At 49.5% G+C, this 22,920-nt stretch overlaps 1 protein-coding gene across 1 annotated transcript; it reads left to right on the top strand.

The window, feature by feature from the left end:
* Window positions 1–484: 484 nt before the first annotated feature.
* LOC120669652 (benzaldehyde dehydrogenase, mitochondrial-like) lies at window positions 485–17,113 on the top strand. Its single transcript, XM_039949462.1, has 11 exons — window positions 485–808; window positions 12,020–12,157; window positions 12,989–13,131; window positions 13,213–13,366; window positions 13,458–13,687; window positions 15,028–15,117; window positions 15,205–15,378; window positions 15,475–15,612; window positions 15,966–16,103; window positions 16,228–16,289; window positions 16,431–17,113. The coding sequence occupies exons 1-11, from the start codon at window positions 703–705 to the stop codon at window positions 16,702–16,704; spliced, it is 1,647 nt and encodes a 548-aa protein (XP_039805396.1). The 5' UTR covers window positions 485–702; the 3' UTR covers window positions 16,705–17,113.
* The last annotated feature ends 5,807 nt before the right edge of the window (window positions 17,114–22,920 follow it).

The following is a 22,920-nucleotide window of genomic DNA, read 5'->3' as shown; positions in this document are numbered from 1 at the left end:
TTGCACAAGATCGATCCCTCGACATCCCACCCACTCCAACCAAAAATCCCTCGACCGCCCATCCTACCCTGCTGCAGTCCTCGAGTATCCCACGGCCTGCTGAGTTCTGACTACTGTAGTCCTCTTCCTTCCACGTGGGCCCCACGCCCGTCCCATCCCCGATATCCGGGCCTTATTAAAATCCCCCTCGCTTCACTTTCCTCCCCAAACACACAGCCTGTGTTTGGATCTCTGGAAAAGTAGGAGAAAAAATCACATCGGATGCTGTAGTATTTTTTGTTTGTTATGATAAATATTGTCCTACCATGATCTAACTAGTCTCAAAAAATTCGTCTCGCAACGTACATCAAAACTATGCAATTAGTTTTTTTATTTACCTACATTTAGTACTTCATGCATGTGTCCTTTGCTATATATAATGTTTCGATATGTTAGAGATGTGATGGAAAATTTGAATTTTAGAGGGTTTTTGGGGCATCTAAACACACCCGCAGCCAAAATCTAGGAGAGAGGCAGAGGGGAGGGAGGCAGCCGGCAGCCATTACTCCTCCAGTTCTCACACCAGCCACCACCGCCGCCGCTGCTGGTGGGGACGCCTGCGGCAAGTACAGGCGGATATCCGCTTCCATTACTGACTCGCGGCGGCGGACCAGCGGCAGCAGAGGGTTCGATTCGGCGGCCGCAATAAATTCCGTCCCGCCCATGGCACGGAGGGCCGCCTCCTCGCTCGTCTCCCGCTACCTGCTCGCCAGCAGGGCCGCCTCTGCCGGTGCCGCGCCGGCTGTCCCCTCTGCGCTGCGCGGACCAGGTATCGTTTCGATTCGTCTGATTTGGTTGCTCCGCGCTTCCTGGACATGCGTAACAATAATCCCTGCCCCTGCTCCTGCTAATACTAAGCGAATAGCAGCAGCATCAACCTCTTTAATCGCTACCTGGCCTTCTCCGCTCGTTACAACGTCTCCTAGTCTTACGGGTTCTTGATCATGGCTTGGTTGTTGATCAACTCTGTTTTTTTTCTTTTGGTTTCGTCCTCGAGGGGCCCGGTTGCTTCGTCGTGTTCACCGTTTCTTGTTGGGCTTTGGATCTGAGCAGCCGAGCCGGCATGGCGATGAATTCCAGGGGTTGTTCGGCTTGTGCTGCCCTTGTGTAAAGGCGCCAGCTCTGAATTTTTTTTTGTGGGAGAATCCCTTTTAGTTAGATTGGTGTCCGTCCTAGGTTCGCTTCAGTTTCTTCATTCTTTTCTATCTGTGTTTAATTATTGGTTCATACCTGACATGCTGATGTAAAAGTTAAATCTTATAGATTTCGCCCCTTCCTTTTAATACGAAATAAAACATGATTTTGATCTCGTATTTCTCTGAAATTAGTTCTTGTATAGACGGTCATCTCATGGTCAGCACCACCACCACTCTCTCTCTCTCTCTACGTGTGCGTACAGTACGAGCCCACATCTCTCGGAGAAATGGTCCTTGCTACTCTTCCATATGGAACGCTGCCTTCACTCACTACTCTCTTCCTGGGTCCACTCTGAGTCACTGCCAACTGGGCCCGATGATCACCAGGCCCACACAGCAGTGGCTCGAGAAACTAACATTGACAGACTTTATGGCCATTCCCGGCTTTGCCCTGGCCCTTACGACTCATGATATGTGGCTTGGCCTCGCGTCATCAGTGAGTCACATGGAGAGTAGGAGCTTGGACTTTTTGTGTTTCGTGTGCTCTGGCGATAAGATATTTTTGGGACATGATAAGGTGCCTGTCTTTCCTCCTGTCCTTATCCGTACAGTAGGAAATCTGAGCGTTTGGACTTCTGCAATTTCGTTTGCTATACCACTCAGGATATTTACGCGTGTTTAGTTCCAAAAATCAAAATTTCAAAAAAAAAATCCGACACCTACATGGAGACTTAAATCTAGATAAAATAAAAAACGCATTGCAACTGCTGCCTATAAATCACGAGACGAATCTAATAAACCTAATTAGGCTGTAATTATATGCTAAATTGCTACAGTAAACAACCTCTAATAACGGATAAATTAGGCTCATTAGATTCGTCTCGCGATTTACAGACGAGTTCTGTAATTATTTTTGTGATTAGTCTATGTTTAGTCCTTCAAATGTAGAAAGATGTCTTTTCAAAAACTTTACGGGAGGCAACTAAACACGGCCTTACACGTAAACCCCGTAAACGCAAAAAAAACATTACATCAAATGTTTTAACACATGCATGGAGTACTAAATGAAGTCTATTTGCAAAATTTTTTGTATGGATGGGCTGTAAATCGCAAGACGAATCTAATGAGCCTACTTAATCCATAATTTGCAACAGTGATGCTACAGTAATCATCTGCTAATTATGGATTAATTAGCATCATTAGATTCGTCTCGCGGTTTACAACCCATCTGTGCAAAAAGTTTTGTAAATAGACTTTATTTATGTCGTGGTATGCAAACCCACAGCCGGGTGGCGTAGTGCACCCGCCTAAACCCTGAGGGTGCGTACTCGGGGGTTAGCTAGGATTATCCCAATCTCGGTGGAAGAACGCGATGAACACAGCAGTTTAGAGTGGTTCGGGCCGCCGGAGCGTAATACCCTACGTCCACTGTGTGTTGTATTGCTTGTGCTCTCAAGAGGTTGAGAGCAGGGTTGTTCGGCGTGAAACCGAGCTTGTGTTGTGAGAGTCTTGGAGTATTTTGAGTGTGCAGCGAACGCCTCCCTTTTATATCTCAAGGGAGGTGCGTACATGACCGTTGAGTCCCCGACAGGTGGGGCCAATGATGTAGTTCAAAATAACATACTATACAGACATTATGGCATTGCAGGCGACGGAGATCTCATTCCTGGATTTCCTTACTCTGCCCATGGGAATCTTCCGTCCGGCATAGCCATGCCCTGTCTTGTCGAAACGGCGCCATGGTGTAGCTTGCGGCATTGCCTGCAGCGTAGCTGAACGAGCCGTGTAGCTTGCGGCGTAGGCGGTATGATGAAAAGGTGACGTGCCGTCGTATCCATTTAATGCGGCAGACGGGCTCTGCACGGATGCGGCGCATGCGGCTGCACGGTGTACCTCGGTAATATGCAGTCTACAGTGAGGTCTGACTACGCGAGTCCTGCCTTGCGGCAGTAGGAGCGGGTATCCCTGCTACAGGGTACCGACAGTGGCCCCCGAGCCCACCTCGGGAGAGGCGACGAACCCGCCGGTGGGGCCACTGCTGTGATTTGGCTCTGCATAACTTGAAGCCTCTAGTGTTAGACTATGCACGCTGCAGGAGTCTTGTCCAGCTTTGACCATCCATCGGGTTTCTCGCTGCTTCATCACATCGCAACGGCTTACTGACTCGTGGCCCCTACATATAGTGGTACACCTAGTCACGCGAGCGACGCTCGGCATTGTTGCGGCCGGGTAAATGGGATCTTTACCACCAGCGCAGTTCCCGAAAAGCCTGGTCTTGCCAGCGCTTTGTGTGCGCACGTCAGCTCAGCTTCCGCCTCGCTTCGCGCGCGGGCAACGGTTCAGATCCCGTCTTTTTACACCTTCGCTTGTTACCCGCCTCCCCTTACAGGCGGGCTTGGGCCACCTGGTCATGGACTGGGCGGCTAATGTCAGGCGTGAGCGTCGCTTGGCTTCCAGCGATGGTTCCGGGGCGCGCCGGATGGATCAGGCTTCATAAAGGGCCGAACCGCATTCCGCGGTTACTTTTCCGCATTTGCCTTCTTCCATCCAAATCTTTGCGCCCATTTGCCTTCGAGCCTCCTCGCCCCTTGCTCTTCTGCGCAGATTGTTCCTCGCCTCCACAGCAAGATGGCGTCCCTCGTTCGTCCCCGTCGTTTCCAAACCGAGGAGGAACTGAACACGGTGCGCCGCCTGCTTGGGTGGAGTCCACATGAGGCTGCCTGGTGGATTCGAGCAGACTCGGTTCCCCTCGCTTTTTTGCTGAAGGGCTTCTTCTCTTTGTTTGCCAGGGCCTCTCGCCTAGGCAGTTCTTTCGCCGCCGCTGGCTCGTCAGCGGGGGTCCAGGCGACCGGCGCCTCGGCGGCAACGGCGGATGTGGGGAGCTCGGGTGCGGTGACCTCCGCTAACCCGATGGTGCCCAACGCGGCGGCGGCGGATGCGCCAGTGCCAGGCGCAGCAACGCCCGACGCGGTGGCCCCCGAGGCCCCGGCTACGGCGGCAGACACGTCGACACCGGGCTTGGTGACGGCGAGCACAGCGGCAGCGGGCGCGGCAACGGCGAGCACCTCGGTACCCGAGGTCCCGACGTCTATGCCGGATATCCCCTCCCCCAGCTCCCAACCTGTAGCAGAGGAAGAGCTGGAGGTGGTCCCTAGTAGGCGGCTCTTGCAGGGTCCCCTAGAGGAGGATGCGGTTCCCCTCCCCCAGGTGTTGGTCTGGGTCCGGATAACGATAGAAGAGCCGACCTCTACCGCCGAGGCAGCATTTCGGCGGGAGTGGGCAGCTCTAGAGGGCGAGCGTCAGCGCCTCGGCGACTGGCATATCCGCCTGGAGGAGCGCACAAAGGCCGAAGCCTCCCGTGCTACCGCCACCCGGTCCGATCTTGAGGCCGACCTTGAGTACTACAGGAAAGGGCTCCAATCCAAGTGGCGGAGCCACCAACTTCAATTGCTGACGCCCTCCCAGTGCTGAACTCTGCTTCAGATAGACTCCGGCGCCTGGAGCCGATCCTTGCTGGCCACCTTGAAGCCGAGGGCCGCGAGCTGTGCCGGATGGTGGCGGAGTACATTTTGACCTGCCTCCGGAGCCACGACCCTGCCATCTTGCTATCCCCCGTCGTCGATGGTCCAGTGGCGGAGACGGAGGCCTCCACTCGGGAAAACGTGCGGGATGTCGTCGACTTCATAGCTGCTTATTTCAAGCGGGAGCCTGCAGATTCCTGAGCTGGACCATCACAGCTGCTTATTTTAATAGAAGAAAATTTCAATTTAGTTGTTTGTTAGTTGCTCTGGTTTGCGATATGCAGCACCCCGGTGCCTTGGCCCACTGGTAGATAGGTTTAGTTGTTAGAACCTATCTGCCATGAGAGCCGAGAAGACGCTCCGGACCCCCGTATGAGGTTGAGCAAGTGTCATTGGGCATAGGTGTAGCATAGATTGCAAGTCAAACAACTTATTCCCTGTATAGCAGAAAAAACTACAGAGAGGAAAATCAAACTCGCTGTGATGGTAGTAATGATACTGCAACTTAGCTGTTTTACGCATGCAGAATCGATTCTTGGTGTTTGGTTCAAAGCGAACGCTCCGGGCCCCCTGGAAGACAGGCTCAGTTGTTTTGAGTCTGTCTACCACTGAGACTGGACCTCGATCTGCATGAAGCCTTAAAGCGGATGCCGGGACCCTCTGGTAGGTAGGCTCAATGGTTTGAGGCTAGCTACCACCAGTCAAAGCCTAACCTGCATACCACTCAAAGTCAAAGTTAGTAGCAGGCTCGCGGGACCTATTCTGGACCGGCCTCCAAGCTAGTACGAGGTTCGAGGCTTCGGATACGCAGGTCCAGGCAGCACAAATGCTTGTTACAGAGTGGTGGAGTGTGTAGGCTTAGGGTACGGAACCAGGCTAAGGCGTTACACAGGGCTCCGGACCACTCCAAGAAACAAACACGACTTTACCGGATCTGGCTCCAACGTTCCGGATCGCTCCCTAGCAGTGGGTAAGGCCATTCTGTCGTACTCGATCCTTTGAGATATGGAGCTGGAATTGCCGTGTAGGACTTAGGAAGCCAACCCTTGAGCTAGAATGAGGTCCGGGCCCCTAATTACCTAGCTCCGGGTACTAGAGCACTCGTTACAGGGTGGTGGAGTGTGTAGGCTTTGGGTACGGAACCGGCTAAGCGGTTACACAGGACTCCGGACCACCCCAGGAAACAAGCACCCCCTCTCCAGAGCAGGTCCCTAGGGGTCCAGACCCCTCTCCCAGCAGCAAGGGGTTCCGGACCTGGACAGCAGTCTGGCAACTCAATACAAATCTTAGCTGTAGCGACAAGAGTGGAAGTCCGCGCGGGGGTTAGAGAGGGAAAAGCTCGAGAATCGAAATGCGAAATAAAATTTTCACAAAGACAGAACTGGGAGCAAATCTTTTCTTTGCAACTTGATATACATGGCTTGCGCGATGGATGCCAGAGGCCGGGTTTATGAGGGCGGACCTCTACCGCTCTGGGCCGCGCATTAATGTTAGCCGATAGTGCGATGGATGCCAAAGGCCGGGTTTACGAGGACGGATCCCCACCATTCTGGACCGCATGCTAATTCTATCTTATTACAAAGGAAAAATTCATTTTCCTGCTCTAAGTGTAAAACTTACGCAGATGCTCTATGTTTCATGGGTTGGGTAGCAGCACCCCTTCTTCTGTGGCAAGGCGAACGCATCCGGGCCGGTATACTTCTGTAACCTTGAAAGGACCCTCCCAGCTGGGGGAGAGTTTGTGGAGCCCTGCTCGGTTCAGGATCCGCCTCAGGACGAGGTCCCCAGCCCGGAGCTCCCTACTATGCACGAACCGTTGATGATAGCGTCTGAGCGCCTGGTTGTAGCGTGCATTTCGGATTGCTGCTCACCACCTTCGTTCGTCCACGAAGTCCACATCGTCACGCCGCAGTTGTTCCTGCATGGATTCGTCAAAAGCCTGGACCCGTGGTGAGCCCAGGTGAATTTCCGGGGGAAGGCATGCTTCAGCCCCGTAGACCAGAAAGAATGGGGTCTCCCCGGTGGCTCGGTTGGGTGTGGTCCGGTTGCCCTATAGTACACACGGAAGTTCATCAATCCATTTTGCACCATGCTTCTTCAAGCAGTTATAGGTGCGGGTCTTGAGTCCCATAAGGACCTCTACATTCGCTCTCTCGACCTGTCCATTGCTGCGGGGATGTGCCACGGACGCAAAGCATAGCTGGATGCCGATGTCCTCGCAGTACTCTTGGAAGAGTCTGCTTTTGAATTGGGCCCCGTTGTCCGCGATGATGCAGCTTGGGACGCCAAATCTGAACACAATGGACTTGAGGAATGCGACTGCTGATTTTTTGGTGATGTTCACCACAGGGGTAACCTCCGGCCATTTTGTGAATTTGTCAATGGCGACGTAGAGGAACCGGTACCCGCCGACGGTCCCGGGGGAACGGCCCCAGGATATCCACACCCCATACGGCAAATGGCCATGAGGGCGGGATCATTTGCAGAGCTTGAGCCGGTGTGTGTATTTGCTTTGCATGGAACTGGCATGCTTTGCAGGACCTTACCAGCTCAGCCGCATCCTGGAGTGCTGTCGGCCAGTAGAAGCCATGCCGGAAGGCCTTACCAACAAGCGTGCGAGATTAGGAATGACTTCCACACTCGCCTCCATGGATCTCCAAGAGCAACTCGCGGCCCTGTTCCTGGGAAATGCACCGCATGAGGATACCATTGGCACCATGGCGGTAGAAATCCCCTTCTACCACCGCGTAGCGTTTAGCCAATCTTATTATGCGCTTAGCGGACACATCGTCATCAGGAAGGATATTGTCTTTAAGGTAGTCCCGGATCTCGGAGATCCATGCATTGGGACCTCCCTGAGAAGGTGGGAGTGGTGCTATGAGGTCTCCAGGGTCCTCAACAGTGCACACAACCCTGGGCGGGCACCACGGATGGAATGCCGACGGGACCGCTAGCTTCGAGGTGCTAGCTTGATCCCCTTCACCCAGTTCGGCAGGCTGGGCGGTAGGTCTCAGCAACTGTCTTTCGAAGACGCCCTCAAGCGCGGATGCCCAGGTAGATGCTCTCGCGGAGAGATCATCTGCTGCTGAGTTGAATTCATGGGGACACATGTTGCAGTTCCAAGACGTCGAAGTCCTTCTCGAGCTTTCTCACGTGGATGAGGTATGCCGCGAATTGGGGATTGTTGCAGTTGTAATCCCCTCGGACCTACTTGATGATTAGCTGAGAATCTCCCTTCACCAGGAGCTGCCGGATCCCCAGAGACAGGGCTTGTGTCAGGCCAAAGATCAAAGCTCCGTACTCTGCCATGTTGTTGGTGGCCTTGAACTCAAGGTGCATCATGTACTTCTGTTGATCTCCGTTTGGGTCGATGAGGACCACACCAGCTCCAGCCCACTGCTTGCGGACGGACCCGTCAAAGAATAGTGTCCAGTGGGGCTCGGTGAAGACTGGTGTCCTGACTTCCGGTTCCGGGGGTCCGGCGTTGTGGTCCGGACCCCCAGAATTGCTTGGGGAAGGAGTCCATTATGCTATGAAATCACCCAGGATTTGGCTTTTGACTGCATGGCGGGGCTGGAAGTCCAGCTGAAACTCAGCCAACTCTGCTGCCCACTTGGCGATGTTGCCCGTGGCGTTGGAGTTGTGTAGGATCGCTCTCAACGGATAAGAGGTCACTACGACAACTTTGTGTGCCAGAAAATAGTGGCGCAGTTTCCTGGATGCAATAAGTATGGCATAGATAAGCTTATGCGTCTCAAGATACCTGGCCTTTGCCTCGTGGAGGACTTCACTGACATAGTAGACTGGCTTCTGTATGGTCCAGACCCTGGCCACCGGGTCCGGCTCGCCCTTGTCCACCATGTCAGGTCCTTGGGCCCCCAGCAGTTCTGGACCCCCTTGTCCGGGGTCCGGACCTTCAGACAGAGGAGTGGGTTGTCGGATCCCCATGTCCGTGGTCCGACTCACCATCCTTGGCCGGGGAGACCCTGGTGTCCCCCTGGCGAGCTTGCTCCATCCTCTCGGCCACCAGCACCATGCTGACCACTTCTGCAGACGCAGCAAGATACAAAAACGTCTCAGTTGGCTCTGGAGCCACCAATACTGGCAGCGTGGTGAGGTGCCGCTTTAGTTTCTGGAAGGCTTGTTTAGCCTCTTCAGTCCAAGAGAATGGACCAGACCTCCTCAATAGCTTGAAGAAGGGGAGGGCCCTCTCAGCCAGCCTCGAAATGAAGCGGCTAAGAGCGTCCAAAGATCCAGTAAGCTTCTGGACGTCCTTGATGCGGCCAGGAGGCCTCATCGGCTCGATTGCCTTGATCTTTGCTGGGTTTGCCTCGATGCCTCGATGTGAGACCAGAAAACCCAGCAGCTTCCCCGCCGAAATGCCGAAAACACACTTCACGGGATTCAGCTTCGTGCGCGTGGCGTGCAGTCGGTCGAAGACGAGGGACAGGTCTTCAACTAGTGTTGACCCTTAGTCTTGACTACAATGTCATCGACATACACCTCCACTATATCTCTAATTAGATTACAGAAAGTTTTGTTCATAGCTCGCACAAACGTGGGTAAGTAATTCCGCAGACCATATGGCATGACAATATAGCAATAAAGTCCATCCATTGTTACAAAAGCAGTATGTTTTCTATCCTCTCTAGACATCTGAATCTGGTGGAAACCAGAGTATGCATTTAGGAAAGACAAAAAGTCACACCCGGAGGTGGAGTCCATAATCTGATCGATACGTGGAAGAGGATAGGGGTCTCTAGGACATGCCTTGTTGAGGCTGGTGTAGTTGATGCACATCCGAAGCTTCCCGTTGGGTGGTGGACCTCCTCGATGAAGCCAGCGTGTAGCAGCTTGCGGACTTCTGCACGGATGAAGTTCTGCTGCTCCACGGACTGCTTTCGAGGTTTCTGGCGTACCGGCATGGCGTCGGGGTAGATCCTCAGATGGTGCTCGATCACTTCCCTGTGGATCCCAGACATCTGTGACGGTTCTTAGGCGAACACGTCCACATTTGCCCGGAGGAAAGTGATGAGCGCGTCTTTCTATTTCTCCTCCAGGTTTTCCGCGATGCGGGTGGTCTTGAAGGAGTCCGCTCCGATCTGCACGGTCTTCACGGGAACATTGTCCGGGTCGGACTGCTGAACCTTAGGTGCCATTGCGGATGCCCTTGCTCGCGAGGTGGATGGGTCCTCCTCGGAACGTGCATGCTCTGCCGCCAGAGCATGCAGTTTCTCAACTGCAGCAACGGCAGCGGTGCGGTCACCCCGCACGGTGAGGACACCGGCAGGGGAAGGCATCTTCAGGACCAAATACCCGTAATGGGCAATGGCCATGAAGCGGTAGAGAGCCGTCCTGCCAATGATGGCATTGAACGAGAGGTTTACCTCCGCAACATCGAACTGGACACTCTCTGTGCGGAAGTTCTCCTCGGTCCCGAACGTGACCGGCAGAGTGATGCTCCCCAGAGGGAACACCGGATGTGGGCCCACTCCGGAGAATGGGCGAGAGGGAGTCAGCTTGGACTCCGGGATCTGCAGCTGCTTGAACGCTGCATAGCTGATGACGTTGAGGCCAGCCCCACCGTCAATCAGCACGTGATAGAGCTTGATGTTGGCTATGACAGGGGCGGTGACTAGAGGTAGTACACCAACCCCGGCCATGTTCTCCGGGCAGTCGGATGCCCCGAAAGTGATGTTGGTGTTCCTCCACCTGTGGTGCGGCGCCACCTTCGGGACCCCGGCTTCGCCGAAAGGACCTCTCGGCGAAGGGTCTTCACGTTCCGCCGGGAGACAAGCTCCCAGCTTCCGCCGTACATTACGTACAGCTTCTTGCGGCAGTCCTCGTTGTCAGAGTCAGAGTTGTCATTGGAGGCCTTGGAGGCCTGCTCACGCTGCCCACTGAACCGCTTCGCGAGTTTCTGGATCTCGCGGCAGTCAGCGGCGCTGTGGCGAGCGGTGGGATGAACTGGGCATGAACCTCCGTTGCCACCTTGCGGGCGCGGGCGCTTGCCATTATGGAATTGCAGACAACGGAGATCTCATTCCTAGATTTCCTTGCTCTGCCCGTGGGAATCTTCCGTCCGGCATAGTCATGCCCTGTCTTGTCGAAACGGCGCCATGGAGTAGCTTGCGGCGTTGCCTGCAGCGTAGCTGAATGGGCCGCGTAGCTTGCGGCGTAGGCGGTATGATGAAAAGGTGCCGTGCCATCGTATCCATTTAATGCGGCAGATGGGCTCTGCACGGATGCGGCGCAAGCGGCTGCACTGTGTACCTCGGTACTATGCGGTCTACAGTGAGGCCTGACAAAAGCTGCCCCGCGTGCCGCGGCGGCAGAGCACGCCTCAACCACCCGCATTGAATGCGGTGGGTGGGCGAGTCTTCTAGCGGAAGTCTCGCTCCTGCTCCTGCGCCTGCGGGACACGTGGCGCCCCCGGACCCCGCCCCGGCGGTGTATTGGTTCTACGCGCGTGGGAGGTCCGGACGGGCGCGGGGAGGTCTCGGACCCCTCATAGGGGTCCGAGTCCTTGGCTGTTGGCACGGAGCTTCCCCTCCTCACGGACACGTGGCGTCTTCGGACCCGTCCTAGAGCGGGGAGCGGGTCCGGGGCCGTTGGCCCGGTGAGGTAAGAGCCTGACCCGTTGGGCCGGCTGCTCCGCCCCCTAGGGCGTAGTTACGGATGACTACGCGAGTCCTGCCTTACGGCAGTAGGAGTGGGTATCCCTGCTACAGGGTACCAATAATTTAGTACTTCAAATTTGCAAGATTCCAGCGCAAAATTTTTTTGCGCTGGAACTTAAAGCGGCCTCAACTGCTTGATATTGAATTGTTCGTGGCGGGGCTCACCAAGTCACTTTCGGAAAATACATATTGCAAAACATTCACGATCTGTTTAGCCAAATTCTCTAGGTAACCAGACTGTGTCGTAAACTTCTTTCAATGTAATGTGAAAAAGGATGGCATCTTTCAATCTGTCATTTTTTTTTTTGCAAAATTGACATCTCGCTCTGTGCCAATTCATCGAATGGAAGATAATTGACAAAATGATTCGTCCTTGTGTCTCGTAGTGGAGGAAATCAGGACTTTTGGTTTCTGCAGTTTTGTTCCCTAGCGAACTAAGAGCCACCAAAAGTGCGTGCTTCACCTAGTCACCTTTGGTACTCAACACATGTTCAAATATTCATGTCGCATTTAGTAAAATTTCCTTGGCGGACGGATTGTAATGTAAAATAAACGAAATCTGCTACTCTTTTGGTCTTGACACATTTATGAGCAAATTAAAGTACTGTCATATCTGATCACAGTGCACAAATTCTGCCTGCAGATGGGACGCGCGGACTGTTGCCAGGGGTCCTTCAAAGGTTCAGCACTGCAGCAGCAGCAGAGGAGCCCATCTCGCCCCCAGTCCAAGTGAACTACACAAAGCTCCTCATCAATGGCAACTTTGTTGATTCCGCATCCGGTATGTAACTTTAATTTCATACATATTTTAGTGAACAACGCTGCTTCAGCTGGTTAGCATCAGTTCAATTAGCAATCATGCAACCTTTATTTTTTAAACAAAAAACAAGTAACAAGGCTGATACCATAGCCACTTTGCTGAGCCTCTCCATGATCCATATAGGCCTGTAACCATGAAAAATCTGGTCTTGGTCTGTTGCTTAATATCTGCTCATAGTGTGAGGTGCAAAAGAAGAGTAACAAAAGTGCCTTATCTTCTGAAATATTTCGAGATGATTTGCATCCAACAAGCAAAAATGCATATTAGTTTAGAGTAGAAACATGCAACATTCTAAATCATTCTCCTTTAGCAGCTGTGCTTCACCACAAGGCACTGCACTTTTCAGAATTCAAACAGTTGTACTTGTTCACTCTATTATTAAAAATATACCCCCTTCACTCAAAATACAAGAGGTTTTAGTTTGTCCAAAGTTAACTTCTTTAAATTTGACCACATTTATAGAAGTAAAAATGCACCAACATCTACAACATCAACTTAGTTTCATTAAATCCACCATGAAATATGTGTTGATAATGCATTTATTTGGTATTTTAGATGTCAATATATTTTCTATGAATTTGGTTAAAGTTAGAGAAGTTTGACATACGATAAAATGATGAAACTAAACATCTTACATTTTGACAGCTTGCATTTTAGAAAGGATTGGAGTATGCACAAAAAATATTGTCTACTGTAAATCTGCTACATGACACATGTTTGTTGTAGTTTTTTTGTGTGTCTTCTATGGTAAGTCGAACTCACCATTTACACTATACATTTTCATCTCATCAGGCAAGACCTTCCCAACACTGGACCCTCGTACAGGGGAGGTAATTGCTCATGTGGCTGAAGCTGATGCAGAGGATGTTAACCGTGCTGTCGCTGCAGCACGCAAGGCTTTTGATGAGGGGCCGTGGCCGAAGATGACTGCATATGTAAATACTCATCTTGACATTTTAGTTGTGTCATTGTAGCCTCCAGCCGCGCTCAGAGCTGATTGGAATCTATCTTTGCAGGAGAGGTCCCGTATCCTGCTACGGTTTGCTGATTTGATCGAGATGCACAATGATGAGATTGCTGCTTTGGAGACATGGGACAATGGGAAGCCATATGAACAAGCTGCCCAAATTGAAGTACCGATGGTGGCCCGTCTTATGCGTTACTATGCTGGTGACTGCCTTATTTTTTATATTAAGTGATTTTCAAGAGCAATACAACATACATGTCTGAATTGGTTCCCCTTTTTTTTGTTTGTCTGCAGGTTGGGCTGATAAGATCCATGGGCTCGTTGTGCCGGCTGACGGACCACACCATGTACAGGTATTGCACGAGCCAATTGGCGTTGCAGGTCAGATCATCCCATGGAACTTCCCACTGCTGATGTTTGCCTGGAAAGTTGGGCCTGCTTTGGCATGCGGGAACACTCTTGTGCTCAAGACTGCTGAACAAACTCCTCTTTCGGCCTTGTACATCTCCAAGTTGTTGCATGAGGTTTGTGCAACTAACATTTCGTGTTTTGTTTAGTTTTATTAGTAAGGGAAGTCAATTAATAATCAATTATTGTGATCGCCCCTATTAAATTTACATTGAGAGAATAGGCTCTGTTTCATCCGACATCCTTTTTTATGTTCCATTCATGCGTGTTTGAGTTTTATTGGGAAGAAAAGCTGCTATAGGATATGTCAAACATGTTTTTTTATATATGTAGATATATGGAATGATCTCTCAAACCTTGATGTTGTTTTACTAAATTTGCTTCCTTGAGTTACTATGCACCACCACTACTCCCAACTCCCCAAAAGGGAACAAATTAGGAAAAAAATACAAATTGTATTAATTGAGCATCCAAGTGCCAGATGTTTCAAATTTCAGTAAACTGGGTCAATTGTTTAGTTCTCTGTTGATGTGACCTTAAAAAAACTCCATCCGTGAGGGGCAAGCCACCCCCGAGCATTAATGTAAGAAGATGACCTCTCACGCAGGCTGAGATAACCTCCGAACCCCTACCCCACCTTTACCATAGGTGTGTCGTAATCCATACCATAACCCATGTGAGAGCAGGCCGGGTGGGCTGGGACCTATTTCCATGTGCTTTGGGGTGAGGTAGGCGAGGGATTTTCTTAACTTCAGCCCAAAATTCGCTCCCACCGGGAGTCGAATCCAAAACCAGAGGAGTGCTACTGAGTCCACCTAACCAATCCGGCTACGCACCCGTTCCCCTCTGTTTATGTGACCTTGTTCCAATGCATAGATAGGATCCTTGTTTTCAGTTCATACATAGGATGGCGATGCTGACTGCACATGTTTAAAACAACTTTTTTCCATCTATGCACAATGTAAAGAACAACTGCACCTCATTTTATTTTGAGGACACAAAATCTCAAGGCGGCCTGTTAAGGAAAATCATATCTTATTCATGTAGAGAAATAGAAAGGATCAGCACGCGTACTTTTGCGAGCACTGATTGTGACAGTTTAGACCTGTGGATTGATCAGGTTAATGCAACATCTATTTGAGTTGTAGATGAAAACTACTACTACTATATTTTGATATAATTTTTTTTCAAAGAGACAAGAGCAGGCCCATACTGATTATATTAGATATGCATTAAAAAAGAGTGTTTTCAAGATGTAAAAAACCAGAAAAATATTAGATATGGTTTGTCATAGTTATCTGACATTTATCGCAAGTACAACTGCATTTACAGATCTAGAAGCCCTTTGAGCGTGCAATGGGACAGTTGTCTAACAAAAATATAAGGAATAATGTTTTATATAGCCTGCACAATTTTCTTTTCAACCAGAGCTCATCATACCTTGCATTTAAAATAGGCTGGACTCCCTGAGGGTGTCGTGAATGTTGTCTCTGGTTTTGGTCCTACTGCTGGTGCTGCTCTTGCTAGTCACATGGACGTTGATAAGGTAAGCATTTCTTGTATTTTTCTTATATAGGATGGCCAGAACAACAAAACACTATGAGTAAGCATATATTTCTTTCCTTCAACAAAGCTTGCATTCACTGGATCCACCGACACCGGAAAAATTGTACTTGAGTTGGCAGCAAGGAGCAACCTTAAACCAGTGACACTGGAGTTAGGAGGCAAGTCACCTTTTGTTATCATGGACGATGCCGATGTTGACCATGCTGTTGAGCTTGCACACTTTGCCCTATTCTTTAACCAGGTATTTGTTAGCATTGTGTCAAAATTAGCAGATAGCTGTGTTGTCAGTTTTGAATACTTCAGCAAACAACTTTCCTTGTCATTATGAATTTTTAAGGGACAATGCTGCTGTGCTGGATCTCGCACGTTTGTACATGAGCGTATTTATGATGAGTTTGTGGAGAAGGCCAAAGCTCGTGCATTGAAGCGTGTTGTTGGTGATCCATTCAGGAAAGGTGTAGAACAGGGCCCTCAGGTACGTATTGCTCTGATTCAGCATGTTTAGTGATTTATCTAGTTTCCACCTTCTGTAATGACATTGGTAGCCATTAATTTTGTGGAGCATTTGGAGGTTTGACGTTTCATTCATGTAGTAGTTACGTCTCCAACCCACACAAACGTCTCAGTTTACCTAGTGAGCTATTACATTGCAAATGATTCTTCAATAGAACTCATGGAAGTTTAACAATTCTTTCAATCAGCAAAAAAAAAAACAATTGATTCCTGTAAATTTTATCTTTTCATATTGATGGCAATGTTAACTTTTGTTACTCTAGAGTTCCTCCATGTCTAGACTGATGAAACTTGCAAATTTTTGTTTGCTTGTAGATTGACGATGAGCAATTCAACAAGATCTTGCGCTACATTAGGTCTGGTGTCGACAGTGGAGCTACCCTTGTGACAGGTGGTGATAGGTTGGGTGACAAAGGTTTCTACATCCAGCCAACGATTTTCTCAGATGTGCAGGTAAGCTTTGACTGCATCAAAGTACTACTTCAAAATTTCTTTTTATGTCTCTTGCAAGATATGCTCAATGGTTCATAAAAACAAAAAAAGAATATGCTTAATGTTCATGGTATCCCTGTTACAGGACGGCATGAAGATTGCTCAAGAGGAGATATTCGGGCCCGTTCAGTCGATCTTGAAATTCAAGTGAGTATTATGCTCTTTTTGATATGTCTAGTATCTGAAGCCTTGAGTAGTGAGTAATAGCCATGCAATTAAGAATCGCAAAGAAATCTGAAGCAGCAATAAATTGGGTTATGGCTTTTTTTTTTTGCCCTGCTTCAACAGAGATCTGAATGAGGTTATTAAGAGGGCAAATGCGAGCCAATATGGATTGGCTGCCGGTGTGTTCACCAAGAGCTTGGACACGGCCAACACCCTGACACGCGCTCTCAGGGTCGGTACCGTCTGGGTGAACTGCTTCGACGTCTTTGACGCCGGGATTCCCTTCGGCGGGTACAAGCAGAGCGGCATCGGGAGGGAGAAGGGCGTCGACAGCCTGAAGAACTACCTGCAAGTGAAGGCCGTCGTCACACATATCAAGAACGCCGCATGGTTGTAGGTGGCGCATGTCAGCATGTGTGACCCTCTGGGCATGGACTACTGCAGACGTGAAGATGGCGATGATCGGATCGATGACGATGAAGAGGATGAAGAACAGCTCTAATAAGATTGCCCCAATAAGCCTCTGGTTGGTGCCTATCTTGTGTAATTTGGTTCCTTTTGTTTTGAGATGAGACTGTTATATTGTAGCAACAGAAAAAAGAAGTTGCCAGTGCCAGTGGCAGCTTGTTTCATTTACAAATAAGGAAATCGAGAGCGGTAGCGTAATCTGAGTGGCTGTATCTTGAAGGGACGACGGAGCTGGATAAAATTTGTGATGAACATGGAAGTAGTTCGACAGCGTCGAAGCCAGTCAACGCGCAGACGTTGGCTGCGAAGCGAAGGAATTATACGTGATTTTTAATTCAGATTTGCTTCTTGTCAATCGATTGAAATCTCGTATATCCATCAATCGATGCTCTTGGACGTTGGATTGACGATCGATTGACGAGGGTGACTAATAATGTGTTAATAATACAGCCAGGTCTGCTCCGAGACATGTGTGCCCGTTTAGTCACGACTCACGAGAGGGGGTGTTCGACTGGGTGCTGAACCGGTTCTTCCATTTCAACTTTTCCACTTCGTTGCTGTCGTCGTGGAGCGTGCGGAGATGAACTAGTGGGGGTGAATCAATGATCTCGTAGTGTAGTCGCCTAGTCGGATTGGTGACCACCGACGACGGAGAATCAATGATCTCCTCATCGTATCGGTGGTATTGCACTATGGGACACGGACACTTTGCCGTGTGCCAAAGACACACGGCAAAGCCTGGTTTGCACACGTGTGTAGCACACGACAAAGATCCCACGTCAATCAAGCGTCGGCAAAGGGTTTTTTTGCCGTGGGTTCTTTGTCGGGCACACTGCAAAGAATTTGCCATGTGCAAAACGCGACTCTCGGCAAAAAAAAAGGCAGGTGACAGCGGCTGACGGTGAGAAATCCTTTGCCGCGTGTCACGACTCTTGAGACACGGCAAAGAAGAAACCTTTGACGTGTGCCAGAGGCTAAAGCACTTGGCAAAGAGTCAACCTTTACCGTGTGTCATGGTTTTTGCACACAGCAAATGTTTTTTTTAGGCTGGCCTGGTATGCCTTCTTTGCACACGGTAAAGATTGGAATTTTTTTTGTTTGATCACATATATGGTACCCAGATCATTTTAGCAATACATATATATCAAAGTAGTCATCGCACGCATTTTATATAGCACAATCAGCATTACAGGCAGTGTATATAGTCAAGTAACGCGCAAATGCAAATAAAGTCTGATATCGTCCATCCACAGCCACAAGTAGTGCACACAAGTTTATGAATTTGTCCATACAAGTCAATAAAGTAAAGGTAGCATAGAGACACAAATAATAACTACTCAAGGGGCCGCCGGCGGTGGCGGCAGCGGCGGCGGGTGCGGCTACCCAATGAGGAGGTGTCCACACCGGAGGCTGAGACATCGGGGGAGGCGATGCATGCGTCGGGGGAGGCGATGCATGCGTCGGGGGAGGCGATATGTCTGGATTGACTGGCCCGTCATTGGATGCCGCCGATTGATTCTGCACATAAGTGAAGATATTGTATTTGCGAGCATGTATTCTATGAGAAATTAAATTGCGAGCATTATCCTAAGATCAGAGTCGTAGTTGGTTGTATTCTAAGTCATTCAATGTGCTAAGTCACTATGACAAATGAAAAAGCGTTGATTGTTAAGTTTCTCACCGGAGTAAGCTGAACTGGCGTAGGTGATGCTAGAGTCGGAATCATTGCTGGCGGCGAAAGACCTATCGCCGAGCCCACAATTCCCATGTAGCCAAGAGCCATATCCAATGAAGCCTGCAAGTGGTCACGCTCGGCCTGCCACCTCGCCTCCTGGCCCTCCTGCCGTGCTTTGAACTCTGCTTCCATCTGGGCCTGCAAAATCTAATTCCAGGGTTACAGTACAAAACAAAGCGTACATAAAAATCAAGGAACCCAAGATGAAATAGAAATAACCTTGAGTGTCGCCATCTGAACGTCTGTACTGTCTGGGCGGGAGAGTATCGCCGAGCTGGAGCTGGTGCTTCTGGCTCGAATCTGCGAGAGACTGGGAGTGGTGCCCGGATTGATTGAGCTGTCGGCTATATAGTAGCGGCCATGCTTCTTGCCTCCTCCCACCCTCATGACGACTTCTGCATCAATGGGCGTTGTGTACGGATCGAAATCTGGCCCATTAACCTCCCTTGCCATCGATGTGTAGTCACTAAGGTGGCTGTGGACGCTCTGGTTGCTGTACGCTTCAGGCGGGTCCTCCGGGTTGAAGGTGACATCTGACGTCGCCCTCCCCTTATGGGACAAAGCATACGCCTGGAGCTGGGATAAAAGCTGGCCACCATGTGACGCCGACTGCGAAAAAGAGCAAGGTGATTAGAAATTTAGAAGAATCGAACACTAGAATAGAATAATAAATTCACATACCCATCTAGACAAAAACTCGCCGAGGTGACGGTTGCCCTGATGGTGCGGTGCACCTGGCATCCTCAAACGCCGCTCCTGGGTAGCTTCGTGGGCCTCAATCCAGGCTTGAGAGCACCACCGGTCCACTATCATTTCCCAGCACTGATAGTTTCCGGCTATCCACCCCGGAGGCACCTGCACATCATCAAGTATATGGCAAATATAAAGATCGAATGGAGCGTACGTCATCTAAGGAGAAGTTAGCATTAACAATATTGCACACTTACCTGCACGTATTGTTCCCGTGTCAACCTAATGTCTCTCGCTGCCGGTTTTTTGACCGACACATTCTCGATGCGAGCCTTGTAGTCCACGATGGACTGAACGCGTGCCTCGTAAAGCATATCCGCCACCAGCTTGTAACAGACCGTGTTAGCCACCATCATCGCCACGGGTAGCGTTCCGTCCTCCCATCTGTAGAAGTCCTGCACATAAACACGAACAAAGACATTATTTCAGAAATGTTATATCAATGTCAAATAATGAGAAATGTAGTGCCAGAAGCCTTACCCATGGCTCGTTCAGCACCCGCTGCGTCTTGTTTGGAAATAACCTGCCCTCCCGATCGGGTACATCGTTGGCGGCGATGTAGTGGTCCCACGATGACACCTGCTGAAGCTGGCCGCCAATCTCCATGTAGCCAGGGTAGTGCAGCTTGCAGAGCAACCCCAGGATACCATTGGGTATGCCTTTGTGAACACCTAGAACAGTGATCACAAAGTTCCTACACAAGTAATTATTTTAAAATATTAGTATCAATTGTCATTTTGAATATATGAAAAGAAAACGTAGTGATAACATCTAAAGGTACTTACCTTTTCCCGTCAAGCAGAATAATCGGCCGTCTCTCCAAAGGTATTGGTCGCTCCGGGAGTCTCGATGGGCCTCGCTGCCAGAGGGCGGGAAGGGCCGCCTCCTCCTCCTCCTCCCCTCCCTCCTCGTCCTCCTGCTCCTCGTCCTCCTGTTGCTGATCCCCCTCATCCTCCTGCTGGTGGTCCCCCTTGTCCACCTCACCAGCGGTACCCGCCTCAGGTACCGCACCGTCCTCCTCCTCCACAGACGCGGCGGAGGCTACAGGCGAGGGTGAGCTCTTACGAGCCCTCCTCCTCCCCCTCCTTCCCCTCCCTCCTCGAACTGTGCCAGTGCCCTCGGCTGGGTCCTCAGCTGGTGCAGACGCCGAGGAACTCGCTCCATCCCTCCTTCGGCTCCTTCCTTGAGCCGACTGTGCAACTCTGCCGAGGACCTTGTTGAGCGACCTAATCACACCTCCACCGTGCCCCACCATCTTTGATCAATTTCCTGACATTAAAAGAGTAAACCAATCATTACTTGCATTAGAAACAAATTAGTACAACAAATACAATAAATAAAAAATAATTAGAAAATAACATGTACTAAAAATGAATTGGTCTTAAAATAGTACAACTACTAAAATAAACCAAACATCTAGTAAATTAATTAGAACAGATCTTACATGTCTTAGAAATACTCATCATAATCTGGATTATCTGGATCATATGTCTCATCATCGCTATCTCGCGTGTCTAGATAATCAATGCCGTGCTCCAGAGGAGGAACGCTGTCATCATGACTATCATTGTCTAGATGTAATCGCTCAAGTAATTGTAAGTCTTGCACATTATGAACCTCATCCGCGGCCTTCTCGTTATCAACCCTTTCATTTTCTACTTCCATTCTGATCGCCTCAGTTAAGTCTATCTGAAAACTCCCTTCTAGCCCATCTTCTTGGAAGAACTCACCGACATATGTGTTTGGATCTATGTTGTAATCTTCATTGTTCGGAATTGGAAGTTTACCGTGTGGCGATACCTTGTAAACAACATCCCAACCTTTGAGATTCTCGACCGTTTGGCACGTATATGACAAATAATAAACTTGTGTGGTCTGTTGAGCCACAACATAGACATCATCTCCTGGGTACACGGACGACTATTGAATTTCAACTAGCCCAAGATTCGGGGTCCGTCTCACCGCTTGAGGATCAAACCAATGACATTTCAATATCACGGGTTTCAGAGGTTTTGAACCATGAAACATGAGTTCGTATATTTCTTCGATTCTTCCGTAGTACTCAAGCCCATCGTCTCCTGGCACAAAGACTCCGGTATTTGTGGTTCTTCGATTGGGCCGACCCTGCTCATGCCTTGTTGTGTGGAAGCGATATCCATTCACGTCATAACTTCCAAACGACTTGACCCTATAGGACGGATCGTTTTGGACTTGCATGTTCATGCAGGCAAGTGCATCATATTATTCGCGCATACAAACATCGGGTAATATCATACAACAAACGAACATTACCTTCTGTTTGAACCAAGAAATGAAATCCGGCCTACCACTTCCCGCATCATGTCTAATAAGGGTCTCAATTTCCTGGAGGGTCGGTGCCCTTGATGGATGCCAGAATTGCATATGAAATTCCCTGTACGAAAGATTCACGATAAAGTTGGGTGGAAAAAAAAGGAGTACCCAAGAACTAAAGGAATGCTCTGAACTTATAATAACTGTATGTACGGCTGGACTTCAGAAAGGTTGGTGAGCACATATAGCTTGATAGTTCGCCACTCTTGATGATTCAAGGTCATGATGGTCGCTACACTTGCACTTCCGAGTTGACCTCGGAAAAGACTGAGGTTTGAGTCATTTTCCCCAGCATTGTAACGAGGGGGTGGGTTATGCATGCTAGGAAGATTGTCAGCATAGTATTTTGATGTGAAGTTTGACACCTCCTCCAGAATGTATGCCTCTGTGATGGAAGCCTCAATTTTGCATTTGTTTTTGCATTTAGTTCTAAGGACCTTCTGACATCTCTCAATTGAATAGCACCAACAGTCCTGCGCGGGACCCCCCCCCCCCCATTCGTGCCTCGTACGGGAGGTGCAAAATCATATGATGCATCGGATTGAAGAAGCCAGGTGGAAAGATCTTCTCCAACTTACAGAGCAACACAGGCACCATCCTTTCCATTTCCTAAATTACGGTCATCGATACCTCCTTAGCACAAAGCTGGCGGAAGAAAAAGCTCAATTCTGCTAGCACTCGCCATATTTGATCTGGGAGATAGCCTCGAACCATCACCAGAAGAAGCCGCTCAATCCATATATGGTAGTCATGACTCTTGAGCCCGTTGATTCGCATAGTAGACAAGTTCACTCCACTCCTAAGGTTCACTGCATACCCATCGGAAAACATTAAGGTTTGGAACCATTCTAGTACTTCTCTCCTCTGGGGCCTCGTCAGCACGAAATCGGCCCTAGGCTTTCTTTGCTGCCTCGGGGAGGCCTCATGTCTAGCTTTGTTCTATCGCATAATGTTTCTTGGTCCACTCTGGCCTTAACATTGACCTTTATCTTATCTGAAATGTCCATGATTGTTTCGAATAGTGCCTCGGCGATATTCTTTTCCAAGTGCATCATATCAATGTTATGTGGAAGAAGAAGATCCTGCATATAGGGTAGTCTCCACAAGCCCGAGTTCTGCGCCCATGAATGTAACTCACCATATCCGACAAAACCACCACCTTCCGCATTGACCACGAGACCATCTAACTGAGCACGAATCTCGGCACCAGTCATCATATGTGGTGGAGGGTCTCTTATTTCAACACCTTTCGTAAAGTTCTTCTTATCTCGTCTGAATGGATGGTCAAGAGGGAGGAATTGTCGGTGT

This window comes from Panicum virgatum, chromosome 4N (assembly GCF_016808335.1).
Source record: "Panicum virgatum strain AP13 chromosome 4N, P.virgatum_v5, whole genome shotgun sequence".
Classification (NCBI taxonomy): Eukaryota; Viridiplantae; Streptophyta; class Magnoliopsida; order Poales; family Poaceae; genus Panicum; species Panicum virgatum.
This window is presented reverse-complemented; position numbering and strand designations above follow the sequence as displayed.